Source organism: Solanum verrucosum, unplaced genomic scaffold, assembly GCF_900185275.1.
Source record: "Solanum verrucosum unplaced genomic scaffold, falcon-dt-bn FXZP01000229.1, whole genome shotgun sequence".
Taxonomy (NCBI): domain Eukaryota; kingdom Viridiplantae; phylum Streptophyta; class Magnoliopsida; order Solanales; family Solanaceae; genus Solanum; species Solanum verrucosum.
In genome coordinates this window covers 5,827,012-5,844,303 of record NW_026020011.1, presented here as the reverse complement: position 1 = coordinate 5,844,303, position 17,292 = coordinate 5,827,012, and the positions used below count along the sequence as shown (strand labels likewise).

Here is a 17,292-nt window from a genome sequence, read left to right as displayed (position 1 = left end):
ATACTTTTTTTTTACACAAAAAATAAAAAAGGTTAAATAATTGTTATAAAAATAAAATAAAATAAGAAAGACAAACGTAATTACATAAACTACAAGAAAAATTAATGTAACAGAGTCAAACCTAGGAAAGGTCTTCTTTACATAGAAGTAAAACGAATAGCAAAAATAAAGTATAGTGTAATTACGAGTTATGTTCTAGAAAGAGTATATCCAAGGTAACAAAAGTATTTGGAGACAAATAATTAAAAAAAAATGGTCAAATTAAAAATGCTTATAAGCTGATCATAAATCATATATTGGGGTGATCAACTAAGAATGATTTTTGATTGATTTTGACTTACAAGCATTTTTTTAAAAAAATATTTATCAATTGTGTAAATAAACTAAATGAGCGGTCTTTTCGAAATAACTTTTTTACCTCATCGAGATAGTGATAAGATTTGCATACACATTATCCTTCACAGATCTTATTTAGTGAAATTTTACTAAATATGTTAGTATTGTTGTAACTAAACTAAAAGATACTTATAAACTAATCCGATCGATTTATAAGCTTGCTAAACACCATTTGTATTATAATTAGTTTCATTTGATAAAGTATTGTTTGATAACCTATAATAAATGGTATGTAACCTATTATAACATTTGAAATTACACTGTCTTCACCTTGTTGTGTATTTCTAGTTAAGAACATTTGAATTTACTAAAGTTTTATTTACTTCTAATTATTTTTAGGGAAAATTGTATATAATAGCAAATTATTAATTCAAATTAAATGCCATAAATATAGTTTGATTTAATTGTACCTCATAGCAAACTGTTGCTATTTCACCTCTCTCCTGGTGAATCTCGCTCGCCACTCTCGTTCTCTCCCTCGCCTCTCTCGTTTTTTATACAAACGCAAGTGTATAAAGTGTGTTTGTGTTTGTATAAAGCGAGAGAAAATTGTATATATACATATATTTTCGTTCCCCTCTCCCAGATCTCGCTCTCTCACTCGCCTCTCTCACTTTATACAAAAAATGCAAATTGTATAAAATGTGTTTGTGTTTGTATAAAGCGAGAGAAAATTATATATATACATAAATTTTTGTTCCCCTCTCTCCCATCTCTTAGATCTCGCTCACCACTCTCCCAGATCTCGCTCTCTCACTCGCCTCTCTCACTTTATACAAAAACGCAAATGTATAAAATGCGTGAAAATTGTATATATACATATATTTTCGTTTCCCTCTCTCCCCTCTCTCAGATCTCGCTCGCCACTCTCCCAGTTCTCGCTCGCTCACTCGCCTCTCTCACTTTATACAATTGATCTTTTTGTATATGTATATCAAAGTAGATTATACAACTGCTTTCTTTTGTATATGTATAGCGAAATATACATATTTATGTTTGCTATGGAGCGCAATTATGCAAATTTTGCTATAGCATACAAATATGAATTTTGTGTTTGTTATATGTGAAAGTTGCTGTTATTTTTATTTAGCCTCTTTATTCTTTGTAGTCTAATATTCCTTACTGGGCTTATGTAGCTACCCAAGTCAACCAATGGGCTTTTCTCTGTACAATTGAGGTAGGCCCAGCCCAATTTCATGTTTTATGTGTTGGCTTATTTGCTAATCCAGTATTAATGTTCTTCGACCCTTCTTTCTAAATGGGGGTGCCCGAGGCACCTCATCTTCTCATTTCGTCGTTGCTCATTCCCGTTAGGCCGAAGTGTTTGGCCTTTCCTTCTCCGCGCCCTCTCAGGCTTTGCTGACCTCTTATTGATGATACATTGGAAAAATTCGTTGGTATTTCAATATCAATAGGTTGATTGTTTCACTTCTGTATATTTGAATAATAATTTAAATCATATTAACTAAATGTTCAACTCAATCCTATATAACATGATCGATTAATAGATTCATTGTTACGATATATTCATATCTCACATTAGCCATATATGATATTCAATGAAAAAAGACTCACTTTCAAGATGCTTTTGATGGTGAAAAAAAATAAACATGTGAGAATAAAAAATCTTTTAAAAATAATACAAAGTTAATATTAATCTCCTACAGAGGACAAATCCTTTAAATCACCATATTCTCAGACATAAACAACTTAAAAATCACTTCATGACAATAGATCGACATTGCGTTTTCACAAAATTCTACATACCCCACAAATCAAGAAAATACCTCCTTACGAAAAGCTATTTAGATGAGAAATTTATAACAAAATCAAGACAATAAATGACATGTTCATATAGAAATGCATAGTCAATAGCCCGTCCAACTTATTTCAATATTATTTTCAGACGAGAAGTAAAACTTTATAATCAACATAATATAAGACATAATCAACTTTAAATTTACTTTGTGACAATAGATCGATACCATTTACACAAAATTTTATATACTCTACGAATCAAGAAAACACCTAATTCATACAGAAACAATCTAAATAACATGGTTATTATAGAGACTAATATAAAAGACATTCAAAGAGCCAAAAGTCCTACTTCTTTCAATATTAATTTCATATGATGAATAAATACCTGAAATCATCATAATCTCATATATTAACAACTTAATTATTACTTTGTGACAATAAATCCACGTCGTTGTAAAATTCTACATACTCACAAATAAGAAAATACTGAAATCATAAATAAACAATCCAATATATACCAAGATCAAGATTTAAACACATTATATTAATGAAAGATGTATAATCAAAAGTCCTACGCATTTAAAACCATCACAATCTCATAGGACTCATACACAAACAACTTAAATATTACTTTATAACAATAAGTCAACACCATTTATGCAAAATCCAACATACCCCACAAATCAAGAAAATGCCTAAATAATCATAAATCAGCAATTCAAATGACATGGTTATATAACAAGACCAAGATTTAAACACATTATATTAATGAAAGATGCAAAAACCAAAAGTCTTTCGCCCTTAAATCATCATAATCTCATAGGACTCATACATAAACAACTTAAAATATTACTTTGTGATAATAAGTCGACATCATTTATATAAAATTCTAAATACGTCACAAATCAAGAAAACACTTGCGCCTTTAAATAAGCAATCCAAATGGCATAGTTATTATAAGAGAAGATCAAAATTTAAACACATTACATTAATGAAAGATGCATAACCAAAAGTCCTACGCCTTTAAAATCATCATAATCTCATAGGACTCATACGTAAACAACTTAAATATTACTCTGTGACAATAAGTCGACTACATACCCCATAAATCAAGAAAACACCTAAATCATAAATAAGCAATTCAAATGACATGGTTATTATATAACAAGATCAAGATTTAAGCACATTATATTAATGAAAGATGCATAACCAAAAATCCAACGCCTTCTAAATCATCATAATCTCATAGAACTCATACGTAAACAACTTAAATATTACTCTGTAACAACAAATCGACTCCATACCCCACAAATCAAGAAAACACCTAAATCATAAATAAGCAATCCAAATAACATGATTATATAATAAGATCAAAATTTAAACACATTATTATATTAATAAAAAATACATAACCAAAGTCCAAAACTCCTAATACTTTTTTCTTGATCCACCCCCACTAATTGATTGCCAAAAAACAGGCCAATTCTTCTTAGCTTCATTCCAACCCAAAGTTGACCCTTCTCTCATTGGATCCCAACTAGATGAAACTATCCCATAACTAACTCCCAATAAGGCACTCCCAAAAAACACAAATGACACAATAAAAGGTACCCAAGTAGGCACATCAATTTTTAAACCAACCTTAAGATAATAAAAAAAAGGAAAAAACAATAAACCAATAAACAAAGGAATACCAACTGAAAACCCCATTCTACTTATCATTCTATTAGTTACTATCTCTGGTATAACTCCTCTTTCTTGTTCTTCATCATCATCATTATCATCATCATCATCGTTATCGTCGTCTTGATCTTCATTTTCTTGTTTTGGTATTTTCTTGGATTTTTTGATAATTTTCTTAGGGGAAGGTCCAAAACCTTTTGGAGAATTGAGTGTTGCAAAAAGAGGTGTGATTTTTTTATGTAATTGTTTGGATTTGGGAATTTGGAAGTGTTTGTTTTTTGAGATTAGTGGATTTAAAGGGGATAATACAATACTTGGAAATGAACATGTTTCCATTATTTTTGTTGAACTTCTTCACTAGATTTGCTTTACAACTTCTTCACATTGTTTTAATTGGTTGGTGGTGGTGAGGCCTTTAGTTCAAGATTTTTGTAAGAGGCTTATCTATAAGTTGTTGGAGACCATGGTTAATTTACTATATTGCCCATGTTGGCAAGTTTGTCCAAAGGCTTAGTATTAAAGTGCTCAATAAGGTTAAAAAAAAGTATTTCACTTATATGTGAGATAGTTTAGTTTGGTTCGCATACAAAGGTATTTTGGGATTATAGTGTGGTAATTATAATTTTGTGATTAATTTATCAGTCGTTTTGAAAGAAATAAATATAAAGTTTGAGATATAAATTTTTAACTAAACAAAATATAAATTTCATCTCATAGTGATTCTAATAGTCTACCTTATTCCATGAACTAAACAACTTATCACTAAAGTTGAAAGTTTCAGTTATTATTTTTAAATTTTTAAGGTCGAATATTCAAAATTATAACGATCCAACCTGCTAGTGACCTTATTCGTTTTGTTCTTAGACTCACATAATATAAAACGTGTTGCTAGGATGTAATCACTCAACATCTCTTATGTTTTGTTGTTTTGAGAATTTTATCCTAAGCTAGGGTGTTACGAAATAAAGTCACACTCTACCCAAAAATTAATGAATTTAGAATTATTTAGGTCTAAGGTATCAAATATTGAATATTTTTTTTAAAAAAATGAAATGTTTTTTTTAAAAAAATAAAAACAAATCATGGGTTCTTTTTTACTCTATACTATGTATTATATTATGGATAGATCACATTGAATCAATTTTGGCCATAAGAGGTAATACTAGTATATTAACAACATTTCAATTTCAAATTATGTTTCCTCCAAGCTTCGAGAACATTACACTGAGCAGCACCCTTTCATGGTAGAAACTTAAATCTCTATATTTTTTTTTACTTTCATTTCTAAGTGTTGATGCTTGCTTTCATTGTTTATATAAAAGGTATTTTGTGCTCTTTTGTTCTTGGGTTTTTGGCTTATTTATAAGAGCATAACTTGTGTGAATCAATTATATTGAAGTGTCTATTTGGTTTCTAGTTGTTGTTGCTTACTTCGAAGTTTCATTGTTTTTTTTAAAAAAAAAAAGGCTTTTTGTGTTATTTTGATCTTTGGGGTATTCTCTAGTTCTTTAAGAGCACAATTTTGTGTGAATCAAAAATGCTGATTTGTCCATTTCAATTCTAAGTGTTGTGCTTATTTTGAGGTTTCTTTGTTTAAAAGAGGGCAATTTTGTTCTTGGGGTTTCTCTAAATTTTAAGAGCATAACTTTGTGTGAATCAAGTATACTGATTCATCCATTTCAATTCTAAGTGTTGTGCTTATTTTGGGGTTTCTTTGTTTAAAAGAGGGCTATTTTGTTCTTTGGGTTTCTCTAAATTTTAAGAGCATAACTTTGTGTGAATCAAGTATACTGATTTAGCCATTTCAATTCTAAGTGTTGCTGCTTACTCTGAGGTTTCACTGTTTAAAAGAAAGCTTTTTTACCCTCTTTTGTTCTTGGGGTTTTCTCAATTTCTTAAGTGCATAACTTGTGTGAATCAAGTACAGTATACTGAATTGTTCATTTCATTTCTAAGTGTTGCTGGTTACTTTGATGAGTTTTCATTGTTTAAAGTGTGCTAATTTGCGCTGTTTTTGTTCTTGGGTTTTTTCTATTGTTCTTAAGAGGATAGCTTGTGTGAACCATGTATACTGAAATCTTCCTTAGCGTTTCATTTGGTAAGGGAGCAGTTAGCAAAATCTTCTGGTTTGTGAACACGAACAGAACTAGGGATAAAGGGGTTAACTTTCAAGTTTAACTTTCAAATTATTAAAATAGCTACTTTTTTTCCACAACTTGATGGTTGACTGGGATGAGTGGGGAGAATCAGTACAAAAGATAGAGAAAGAGAACACTCCTGATCCATCTTCTGTGTCGTACTTCCCTTTTTGGTATGTCCAAAAAAGAAAGTCACGTTTATTTAGAAAAAAAATCAACTTTGAACTTCTCATTTCACCCTTAATGTGATGATTTATAGTCACGTCTATGTCTTGTTTTAGACCACAAGTTTTAAAAGTCTTTTTCTTTTCTTTCGTAAACTCTGTGTCTAATCAAACACAACAACATAAATTGGGATGGAGGGAGTAAGACATCGAACCCCCGTAGAAGTAAAATTTGCCTTCCAGACTAGACTGTTAGAAAGCTTTGAGAGGACAACTTTCCAAAAGGAGTTAAAATTGGCCCTCCAGACTTGACATTTCCATTTTGGTAATCTTAGGGTCTCTCAACAGAATTTGATAGACTTATGGGCTTGTGATTGTAGGTAGAAATGATTATAAAGGGCCTGTTCAGGAGATACGAAAGATGGAATCCAGTGCATCCTACATATGGAGCCTTCTGGGGCATGGGAATAGGCATTGGCTGTGGGGTGGGATGGGGTCCTGGATTTGGTCCTGAGGCTATTGGCTACGTTGGAGCTGGATGTGGTGTTGGATTCAGCGTTGGCTTCTCTCTGCTCGGCGTTGGCATTGGTCTACCTGCCAATTACATTTACACAGGTCCTTACAATGGTAAAAATAACCAACTTTTCATATTCAGCTTCTTAATGAATTTGGACATTTTACATTTCTGTTACTTTTTGTTTATATTTGATGAATATTGCAAACTGTCTGTGATTTGAAACTACATTTGAAGTTGATTTATTATTTTACCTGTATATTCTTTCGTAGCATTCACAGCTGCCAGAAGTAGTGCTATTGAGATGTCTCGATCCACTGATATACAAAGCATGAGAAACATTGTGGAAGACAGTTGGTGTTACCTCGATTCAAATATTGCTGGCTTCCAAGAAAGAGTGGTTCAGACTTTTTCAAGCATAAGGGTCAAAGAATCAGTAGGGAAGGCGGTAGATTCGTCTGAAATGCCGACCAAAATATCCTTTCCCGATCAATGCATGAATCGTCTAAAACAAGGTATCAATGGCTTACTTCATCCTTGCAAAGGTATGCTACAGAGTGCTCACAAATGGAAGTAGTACTGTATTGCAGTTTAACCATGATTAGACTTTTCATGCTACTATATTATACATGTTAGTCCCTGTCAAATCTATTCCTTCAAACTAACGGAGATAAGTTTGCTGATAGAACACCAATTATTAAGTTCCAAGCTGCTCTTTGGTACGAAGATGGGATTAAATGTGATTGTTGACAGGAAAGGAACTTGATCTACCCTTAGTTGATATGGTTATTGGTTCGGATTGGTGTGCAATTTGCAACTAAGATTGCCTTTTCATTTTACAATCATATCAACCACTTTTTCCAACATTGACCATCTCCCGACTGTATTATATGTTACTGTGATTGAAGAAGTACTCACCAATTATATTCGTTTTTCGTGGAGCACACAATCAATTGTAGATGACATTTTGGTGATAAAAGTGGGAAGAAGTAAAGAGTGTGTAACTCCTACTTTCCTATGTATGAATCTTTTAGGTGAAGATTGTTACGTTTATTAGGTGTAATCTGAAGCTAGATAATGATATCGATGTTTTTGACAACTTTTTAGAATCCCTTCGATCATAGAGCACAAGGAAGTTCTATTGAACATGTTACTGTTTTCATCAAGACTTGTTCGGGGATCGTTGAACATGATTACTGTTTCCTTCTGGTTCACTGAAACCGTGTTATAGTCTTATCTTGAATCTGTGTTAAACTGTTAAATGTTCTTGAATAACGAAGCCGGTACTCTATCTGCAATCATTTGTTCCCATAAAACTAAGAAAAGGTCCACATAATAGAAACTTGAATGTTCTTGTTTCAATATTTTCTATTGCCAACGTTCCCTTTACTGATACTTCCACGCTAATATATCACGCGTTGTCATCTGTGTAGTCTGTGGTGCTGTCATTTATAACTGTTTTGCAACCATGACATTGCCAGTGTTGGGTACCTCATATGGATACTTGCACACACTCATACCCGATATATACCATAAATGAATCCGCGTAACATACATGTATCCACCTTTTACTGCAATCCAGAGAACACGAATAACTTCTCACATGTCGTGTATCGATTTCTTGCAGGTTCAAAGGATTAAGCAACATGTTGAGGAGCACAATGTTTCTCTATCCCAGAAGGGTCAATGTACATTGTACACTTCATAGCATTGGCCTTTGTTTATGCCTTCCCACAGATAGTAGGAAGCATAGGTAGAAGAAAAAAGAGTATTTACAGTTGCAGTTATTAGGTTGATACTATATTGCAAATGTTGTTAACATGCTTTGATTTCTTTTAGTTTGGAAAACATTGTTTGAATGGAAGTTAGAATTTGAATTATACGGAAAAGGGTTAAAAATGTCTCTGAACTATCGCAAAAGGTCTCAATATACCCTTCGTCCATCTATTCTGCTGATAAATACTTCTCGGATTTTTTGTAGTGTGTATGTAATGGTAGAAAACGATACAATCTATCCAAATTAATATTGTATTCATCAAAATACTTACAATTATAAAACTCCTCCCGTTTCAATTTGTTAGTCCACTTTCTTTTTAAGTCAGTTTCAAAAAATGTTTCATTTCTTTCGTGACAATTCTTTAATTTCAACTTTTCATTACAGTCGACGTGATTATGACTACTAGATTAAACGATCTTTTAGGCGATATTATTCGTATCTTTAGTTTAAGATCACAAGATTCAAAAGTCTTGAATACTTTCTTAAATGCAGTGTTAAAGTCAAAACAAGACAATCAAATTAAAACAGAAAAAATAGAGAGAACTGCTGAAAAACACCCCTAAACTCGGTGTGAATTATTAGCTTCATCCCTTAACTATCAACAACCTTAAAAACACCTATTTACTTGACTAACTGAACTTACATACATCCGAGATCTTGCAACATGAGTGAAATACACTTCTAAATTCTCGCTTTAGGGGTGTTTCCAACACTTCTCTCGGCTTTTTATTAAAGATCTCATGTTCCGACAAGAGTTTGCCACTTATTATGTATCTAAGTTATCGAGTATAGAAATATTTTTAAAACTGTCAATAATTTGTGGCACAAATCTCATAAAACAAGACACCAATGGCTTACTTCATCCTTGCTAAGAAGTTTGTGCCAGAATGCATGCGTTACAGCACTATTTGCATGCATGAATCTTTACACCTAGCAAGTGACACTTGTTTCTTACTTTTCGACACATAATCTTATACGTGTCATCACATCGTTACTCACAGAAGAAAATTCGAGGTTTTTCTCTTAAGAATAAATACGAAAAAACTAATCAAATTTCATAAACAACATGGAGAATGCTATTGGAGAGATTTTAGTAGTCCCATTTTTTGGGCAAGGCCATGTCTTGCCCTTGACTGAGCTTTGCAAAAAACTCTCTTCTTTTAATTTCAAAACTACATTTATTCTATCGTCCGATATCTCCTCCTCCATTTCCTCTTCCCTGGCGCACCATCCGTTAGTTAACGTAACGGATGTTGATGCCCCGATACCTCCCCCTCCCCGCCCCGAAATTAAATTCAACCCGCAGCCTATTATGATGCATTACAAGCAAATGAGACAAGGTTTAGAATCAATTTTAACATCTTATTGTAAAAATAATAATAATGTGACTAAAAATAATAAGTTGAAAATTGTTTGTGCTATAGTTGATATAATGATTTTGCCACATTTTGGAGATGCTTTCACCAAATTTCAAGTGCCTATTGTGGCATTTTCCCCTTTTAGTGCTGCTTCCCTTGCTATGGATTATGCTGCTTGGAAAGCTGATGTAGAGTTCATCATACCAGGTTAGCGCATTCAGAATTTAAATTTTATCGATGAATCTAACTTTTAATAGTCAAATCCTAATTACATGATCTAATATTTATTGAGTCACAAGTTAGGGTAGAAAGTTAGAAAATAGTTCAATGTTGTCTCGCTCTCCTATGGGGTAGGCTTGATGGGTAGATAGTACTAACATTATTTTGTACTAGTAGCACAGTGACACTTCTATTCTTTTCATGGGTGCACTGTTAATTATATCCTAATTTCTGTCAATTTTTCAAGATAGATATTCCTATATATATACATGATTTTTTTCAAAGTTAATGGGTGCACGTGCACACCCACTTAGAGGGGTGGGTCCGCCTTTGGAGCCTACTACCTATCATATTATTCTAGTCTTTATGGTATACTACGCTTTCTTTATTATTTGTTATGTCCTGTTTTACCTCTATATGTGTTACTTGAGTTGAAGACTTTTTAGAAACATCTGTATCTCTACGATGTAATTATTAGGGTAATATCTGTATATACACTGAAATAACTACATACGATATATCTATGTTTTGCATAAAAATAAATAAATATTACGTAACTAATAATCTTTGTTATCCGCCTATCAGGTGAAACCCGGTTTCTTCCGGGTTTACCCGATGAAATGGCAATGGATTATGGTGATATAGTAAGGAGATACTATGGTTCATCAGAGGAACCATTAATTGGTACAAAGAAGAAATCTTTTCCAACACAACCTGGTGATGAGCCAGTTTGGGTCCAAGAGGTAATTAATATTAATTTACGCGACATATTTTTCTTTTTACTCTATATTATTACTTTTAAGAAAATATTATACTTTATAATATTTAACTTTAAACTTACCATTTAAATAACAAACTTCGAAAAAAAATAAGTTCACAAAGGTCATAGTCCCCCACCTCACGCCATCACCCTTCATAGTACGTTTCACTACTAGAAACAAAGGATTTTCTTAGTGGAAATTTGTGTTATGGTTTTTCACTCTTTTTTTCAACTAACTAGCTCACTGAAAAGACACATTTTCATTGAAATAGAGGGTAACTTTCTAATTTTTTCGTATGAAAACATAACATTTGTGGGTATAGCCACTGGATATTTTTCACTGAAAATTCAGCGAAAAATGATAGACTTCTTTTATATGACCATGGTGTATGGGTAAGCTTTTCCGTTCGTCGACTAATTCCACGGGATATCAGCCACCCCACCAACAACATGTACCAGGTAACTCTGTCCATTAAGGCTAGGACTGATAGAAAGAATCACCTAGTGTGTTTTTGTCTCTGCTTAATTTTGAACCGAGACCTCATGATTATCAACCATTTCATTAGTCACTAGGTTACACCTTTAGTTGTATAATGACTTTTTATTGGTGGTTTAAATGTATAGTCGACAATTTCACCATAGTTTAAAATGTGTTTCTGATATTTTATCCCAATCATAATTATGTCTTCATATTTCTTCTTTTTTTTCTTTAACAGGTTAAGGTTACAAGTGCCATTCTTGTGAACACATATGATGTACTAGAACACACATTCTTGGAATATTTAGCCAAACAAACAAGACTTCCAATTTATGGAATTGGCCTTCTACCAGAAAAATTTTGGTTACTTACATCCACTAAATCCCTAATTCATGACAAAGACATTAGAACAATTAATAATTCAAGTCAAAAATCAAATTATTCAGAAGATGAAGTACTCAATTGGCTAAACACAAAATCACCAAATTCAGTAATTTACATTTCTTTTGGTAGTGAACTTTTGCCAACTTTACAAGAACATGAAGAAATTTCAAAGGCATTAGAAGAGCTTTCAAGTCAAAATTTCATATGGGTAATTTCCAAGAATCAAGATTATTATCCTAATGACTTGGAAAATAAAGTTGGGAATAGGGGTTTGGTTATACATGGATGGGCCCCACAATTGTTGATTTTAAGTCATCCGTCGACTGGCGGATGTCTGTTTCACTGTGGATGGAATTCGACTATGGAAGCAATTGGACAAGGGGTACCTTTATTGGCATGGCCAATTAGAGGTGATAATTTTTATAATGCAAAATCTATTGTGTGTCATCTCAAGATTGGTTATATGGTATCATCAATTAGAGAAAATATTGGGTTGAAAAAGGTTAAGAAGGATGAGATTATACAAGGGATTAAGAGATTAATGGAGGATAAACAAGTTCATGATAGAGTTGAAGAATTAAATGACAAATTTAGAAATGCTAATTTTCCAGTTGGTTCAATTGCTAATTTGCATGATTTTAAAGATTATATTATGCAAGCAAAGTGATGGTTGGAGATTGTTTACATCTTGTTTGGATGGTTGTTATCTATTTGCATTGTATTATCGTTAGTTTGAATATAATGTTATATAACAATAACATCTCATTTTCTATAATGATCAATTTGATGTAATCATGTCATTTTGAATATAATGTTATATAACAATAAAGTCTCATTTTCGGTAATGATCAATTAGATGTAATCATGTCATTTGCTTTCTTTTCCCCCCTTTTGTCTATGTTTACTTTTAATAATTCTATGTTATCTTTTATTTTACTTTTTCATAATAGCTCTATTTTGTACTATACTTTATTTTTAAGTTTATCGTTCAAATTGTTGATGAGTAGTATGATGTGACTATAGAAAACGACACAATCTAAGAAATTGGCAAACAAACATCATCTAAAGATGAGAACTTCCAAATAAAGGATACACTGAATAAGAACTTGGTGACTAAAATATCATCAGCTTATTTGAAACTAGATTACATGATTTGCAATCTTTAAACTGGAATCCAGCAAGTGAAGACAGGCAAAGTACATTTATTTTCGGCGAAAACTGGCTGCAATTGTCTTGTAAACCATCTAAACACCATAAAGACATGCATAGGTACCAGGATGTTCTCCAGCAGCTGAAGAGGTAACTTTGGCATCCGGGGCGGGGGTTCATTCCCTTGACTCGTACTGATGAGAATTTGACTAGCATATCTGTTCCTCAGCACAGCACCGGAAACTGTTTATTGCAATGGTAGCATTCCTCAAGCATCTGCACGCGATGCAAAATCATAAGTCATGGCTGTCTTGCTATAGAATGCGACTTTAATTGGATAAAAAGGTTGCTCGAGGATGTTAACTCACCGTTTGGGGAACAAGAACTCCTTGAAGAGAAGTCAGAAGGAGCCATAGGAATGGATATGGAGAGCTGAGTAGTGGAGAAATTATTTTTGTTGGATCCCTCATCATCAAGATTGGACCATGATTCCTTAGTTGTAGGCCATTCGTCAAAGAAAGGGCGCATTGAACGTTGCTCCTGCTTTACTGTCCCGGGAGAGCCTATGTCACTGCTGAAAAAGCAGTGTTGGTGTTGTCCCGAAATAGTTGTATCATTCATAGGCTCGAATGGATTAGGCATTCGGATTTGTCGCGAGCTATCTAGCAACTGTGAATCATTTTTTGGTTTCACCATGGGGCTTGAGGGAAGTTGTGGAGGCATCAGACACCACATGCTGTCTGTGTTAGATCCCATCCCTAAACTTCTCGTGCCTGCCGAAGCTTCGAGAGAGAAATTCTGCTCATCAGCATCAGCAGTCATTCCATGGAAATACCTGTGTTGCCAATTTGAATTTCATGAAACTGGATGTTACACAAGTGTAGCCCAATTTGCTATCTCAATAATTTAATATGTTTTACCAAATTCTTATTTTACAAGTCATGTAGTCTAGTTTCAAGTTACACCACTTATTTCTCGAAAGACAGGAGAGCGTATTAGACAGATTTAACTGCAGCATCGCACTCAATAATAGTATGACATGAGTAGGATGGACCTACCTATGGTACCAAACACTATACACCACAATATTTAAAGACCAAACAATGCCTTTTTTCTTATCTGAGATATAAGGTCTGAAAGGACAAAGTTTCTTAAATGACAAAAGTTTGTTCTCAACTATCTTCTTACTACTTCATTAAAAATGCAAAATGAACTCCAAATAATCAGGCATGTCAAAAGAAAGAGAGGCAGAAAAAGTATAACACAAAGAAGTATGAATGACTCCTTGTAGTAGCATAACCAATTCTACCATGCAGAATACTTTAGGTGGAAGACTCAGGTCATAATTACCTAAACAGAATATCACTTACTAGATCACTATAGTTAGAAATAAAAGATCACCGTGTATCTGAAACATAATCCAGAGTTAGAACGCCAAATTCTGTTTACCATTTGGAAGTTAAGCTTCACAGAGGGGGAAAAGGTGGATATAGTCCAACATGTCCTATTTAGAATCCTTCCGAATGTAAAAGATTTGAATGTAACATTTTTATCTTTAATCGGCAACAGAAAACACAGATCATAGAAGCAAGCCTTTTCACATGTAACCAGTATTGAACATCACTTGTGCAGTCAAAGACCAAATTCAATGCAGGAAGATCCTCTTAACTTGGTAAATGCTAACTACTTCAGATTTCTTCTAAGGTAACAAGTAATTAAAGATGACCATCAGAGAAATGCATCTCAGGATAAGAGGAAACATAGAGAACAAAGAATATTTACCCATACCCCTTGCTATCTACTGCATAGGTGGCAGGCTCCATCTGCATCTTTGTTGTGGCACTTCCATAACTTGGTCCTTCAGTATTAGCAGCAGAATATAGTGGCGTGTTCTGGAAGCTTTCACTGCTGCTACGCTGGAAATTGCCACTACTGCTACGTTGGAAGTTTCCACTTGTTTTGCTGCTCCCAGTAGTATTATGTGACATACTAGTCAACAAGGACTGGGCAGTCGATTGAGATTCCACATGCTTTCTTGAACGGTTGCGGCCTCGATGCATGTGCCGCTCGCAATACTTTGAGTCAGGATATGCATCTTTGGCGCACCTCCACTTCTTTCCATCTGTCCTTCTACACCTTCCTGGCTCAGGATCAAACTTCTTCCCATAATAGGAGCAATAACCCACTGACAGCACAAGATACAAACTAATAAGGTTCATATTTAGCAAACACAGTAGGGCTGCAACACCCCTCCCTCAGACCCCTTAAAAAAGAAGAGCATAGCACGAAAAGAGAACATTTTATTACATTTGATTGAGTTGTCCGCAGTCGGAACTCCAGCAGATACGAGTTTTACCAGAATAGAGATTGAAATTTACTCACTCCACAGACATTGAAATATAAATTACTCATAAATTATGGCATAAAACCAAAATAGACACCAGATAAGTGTCTACAAAAGCACTAACATGCCGCCTCTTACATTATTGTACGATACAGAAGCGCAAAAGTATAGTCCAACACGTCATATATTTAGAATAAATTAGCAACCTACTCAAACCCAAAATCGGCTTATCCTGCAGTCCTACCAAACGAATAAAAGAAATAAATGTTTCCCTTACAATAACTAATTACAGAAATATGCTGAAATGAATGGATCAGCAGATCTTCAAACAAGGAAGTGGAATGAGATGAAAACAAAATGAATGGCTACCAATAAGAACTATCCTTACAGGGACAGAGCTAGCGGAGAAGAAGTGTTTCACAAGAAAATCACATTGTATATACAAAGTCAACTTTATATATATATAGTAGACAATGAACCCTTTGGCGAAAATCTTGCCTCCGCCAATGCTGCCTTAACAAAATATTGAGCCAAAAAGGAAACAATGACACAAGAGTTATCTTTATGACTTGATCTACATGCTCCAATTTCATTATCAAACCATACTAAATTTCCATTTCAGAAATGCAGACTTTTCCATCATACTACTTACAAAATGAATAGAGGAATGTCCTCGGTTAAAATGAGAAAAAAAACATATGATCTCTTCCTATTAGTCTAAACACTATGTTATAATCTAGTGAGAAGCAGATTTAGTTTATTTCAAACCCAGTATTTTTCTTTTGGATAACGATGGTGTCCGAGCCAACTTGCGCCCAACTTTCCAGCACAAGTACCGGATAACTCTGTCTATCAAGGTTTAACAGATAGGAAGAACCCAGTATCTTTTTAGACTAGAAGATGATATCTAGTGAAAAAAAAAATCAAAATTTTCAATAAAGATAAGATTTTTATCACATAACTTTAACAATACAATGAATCAAATGCTAAAATATTTTAAAGATTACAACCCAACAAGCTTAAATCTGGATCCATCTTTGCATGCAAGTTGGTCAATACCAAAATTACTGGGAAAAAAATTGACAACCAGAAGAAACTAGAAAGAGATACATACAGCTAGGATGATGAAAGAACCTCGCAGAAATGGGTTCAAAGCTACGTCGTATAGGCACAACAAGGTCCGCCGGCACCGGAATACCCGCCACCAAATACTTATATATCATTGCTTGATGCTCCAATTCCTGCCACTGCACCGCCGTGAATGGCGGTCTGTACCCATTCTCCGCCGCCATACTCATCTCCCACCTAAAAAAGAACAAAAATCCCCAAATACCCACTTCACAATTCACCAAAAAAAGCTGTGCCCAGAAATTATTATCACAACTGGAGTTAATATAAAGGTGTTTCAGACTTTCAGTGTGTGAGATATAGAGAGCAAAAGTTGTTGGAGTTACCTAATAGGGGGACAGATCTAGGGTTTTGGATAATTATCATTAAGGGGGTTGATTAAGTTTGATTAGTACCTCCATTAGCTTAAAAATGGAGATTTTTGAGGTTGAATTAGTAGAAATTTGGATGAGTTAATGGAGAGATTAAGCTAAAAGGAAGCATTGGGACATGGGAATAAAGAAGTGTGGGGTTGAAGAAGAAAGAGATGATAATATGGGGACCTTAAGGAGTGGGGAGAGGTAAATTATGTCTTGTTGTGGTCCATGGTTCAATGATGTAACATTTTCAAATTTCGTATGACTATGATGTTCGAGTCAGTTTGAGTATATCTCAATTAGTTATATGGGATATTTGGTATTTTTTATCGGGTTAGTTTATATGTATTTCTCGATTGATTTCACATAGTAATTGGCTACGTCACATCAGCACATATATTGACAGAAAGGGCTTTCTTGATATGGCGCTTCTCGGTGATATTCGAGTCAATTCGTGTGTGTATCTCGACTAGTACCTCTCATGAGGTTTAGCTTGTTTGTATCGATCTCGACTGATTTCATAGAATAATTAGTTACATCTCATCAACACATATACTGAGTAAGGACGTTTTCTCGATCAAATACTTCTCGCTTACATAATTGTCAGACAAGGTGAATCGTCTCCTTATAAAAGAATGGAGGTTTTCATATCCAATGAAGTTAGTATGATAGACAGTTAGTGG

General features: G+C 33.8%; 4 protein-coding genes across 5 annotated transcripts; 2 read left to right on the top strand and 2 right to left on the bottom strand.

Moving 5' to 3' along the window:
- Nucleotides 1–3,513: 3,513 nt before the first annotated feature.
- On the bottom strand, nt 3,514–4,335 carry LOC125820370 (protein PAM68, chloroplastic). Its single transcript, XM_049499803.1, has one exon. The coding sequence runs from the start codon at nt 4,174–4,176 to the stop codon at nt 3,586–3,588; it is 591 nt and encodes a 196-aa protein (XP_049355760.1). The 5' UTR covers nt 4,177–4,335; the 3' UTR covers nt 3,514–3,585.
- Nucleotides 4,336–4,971: 636 nt separating this feature from the next.
- Nucleotides 4,972–8,536, top strand: LOC125820005 (cadmium-induced protein AS8). Of its 2 annotated transcripts, XM_049499421.1 has the most exons (4): nt 4,972–5,084; nt 6,523–6,769; nt 6,929–7,201; nt 8,284–8,536. In XM_049499421.1, the coding sequence occupies exons 1-4, from the start codon at nt 5,082–5,084 to the stop codon at nt 8,295–8,297; spliced, it is 537 nt and encodes a 178-aa protein (XP_049355378.1). In that variant the 5' UTR covers nt 4,972–5,081; the 3' UTR covers nt 8,298–8,536. The 2 variants fall into 2 exon arrangements, with proteins under 2 accessions (XP_049355378.1, XP_049355377.1); XM_049499420.1 differs by lacking the exon at nt 8,284–8,536 and having other exon boundaries at nt 6,929–7,233.
- Nucleotides 8,537–9,499: 963 nt separating this feature from the next.
- On the top strand, nt 9,500–12,299 carry LOC125820223 (UDP-glucosyl transferase 73B2-like). The gene is made up of 3 exons (XM_049499652.1): nt 9,500–9,998; nt 10,596–10,753; nt 11,487–12,299. Exons 1-3 carry the CDS (start codon nt 9,500–9,502, stop codon nt 12,297–12,299), a joined length of 1,470 nt encoding a protein of 489 aa, XP_049355609.1.
- A 637-nt stretch (nt 12,300–12,936) lies between these two features.
- Nucleotides 12,937–16,793, bottom strand: LOC125820233 (growth-regulating factor 4-like). Its single transcript, XM_049499666.1, has 4 exons — nt 16,240–16,793; nt 14,570–14,966; nt 13,150–13,616; nt 12,937–13,057 (listed from the first exon to the last, which is right to left on the bottom strand). The coding sequence occupies exons 1-4, from the start codon at nt 16,421–16,423 to the stop codon at nt 13,050–13,052; spliced, it is 1,056 nt and encodes a 351-aa protein (XP_049355623.1). The 5' UTR covers nt 16,424–16,793; the 3' UTR covers nt 12,937–13,049.
- Nucleotides 16,794–17,292: the final 499 nt, after the last annotated feature.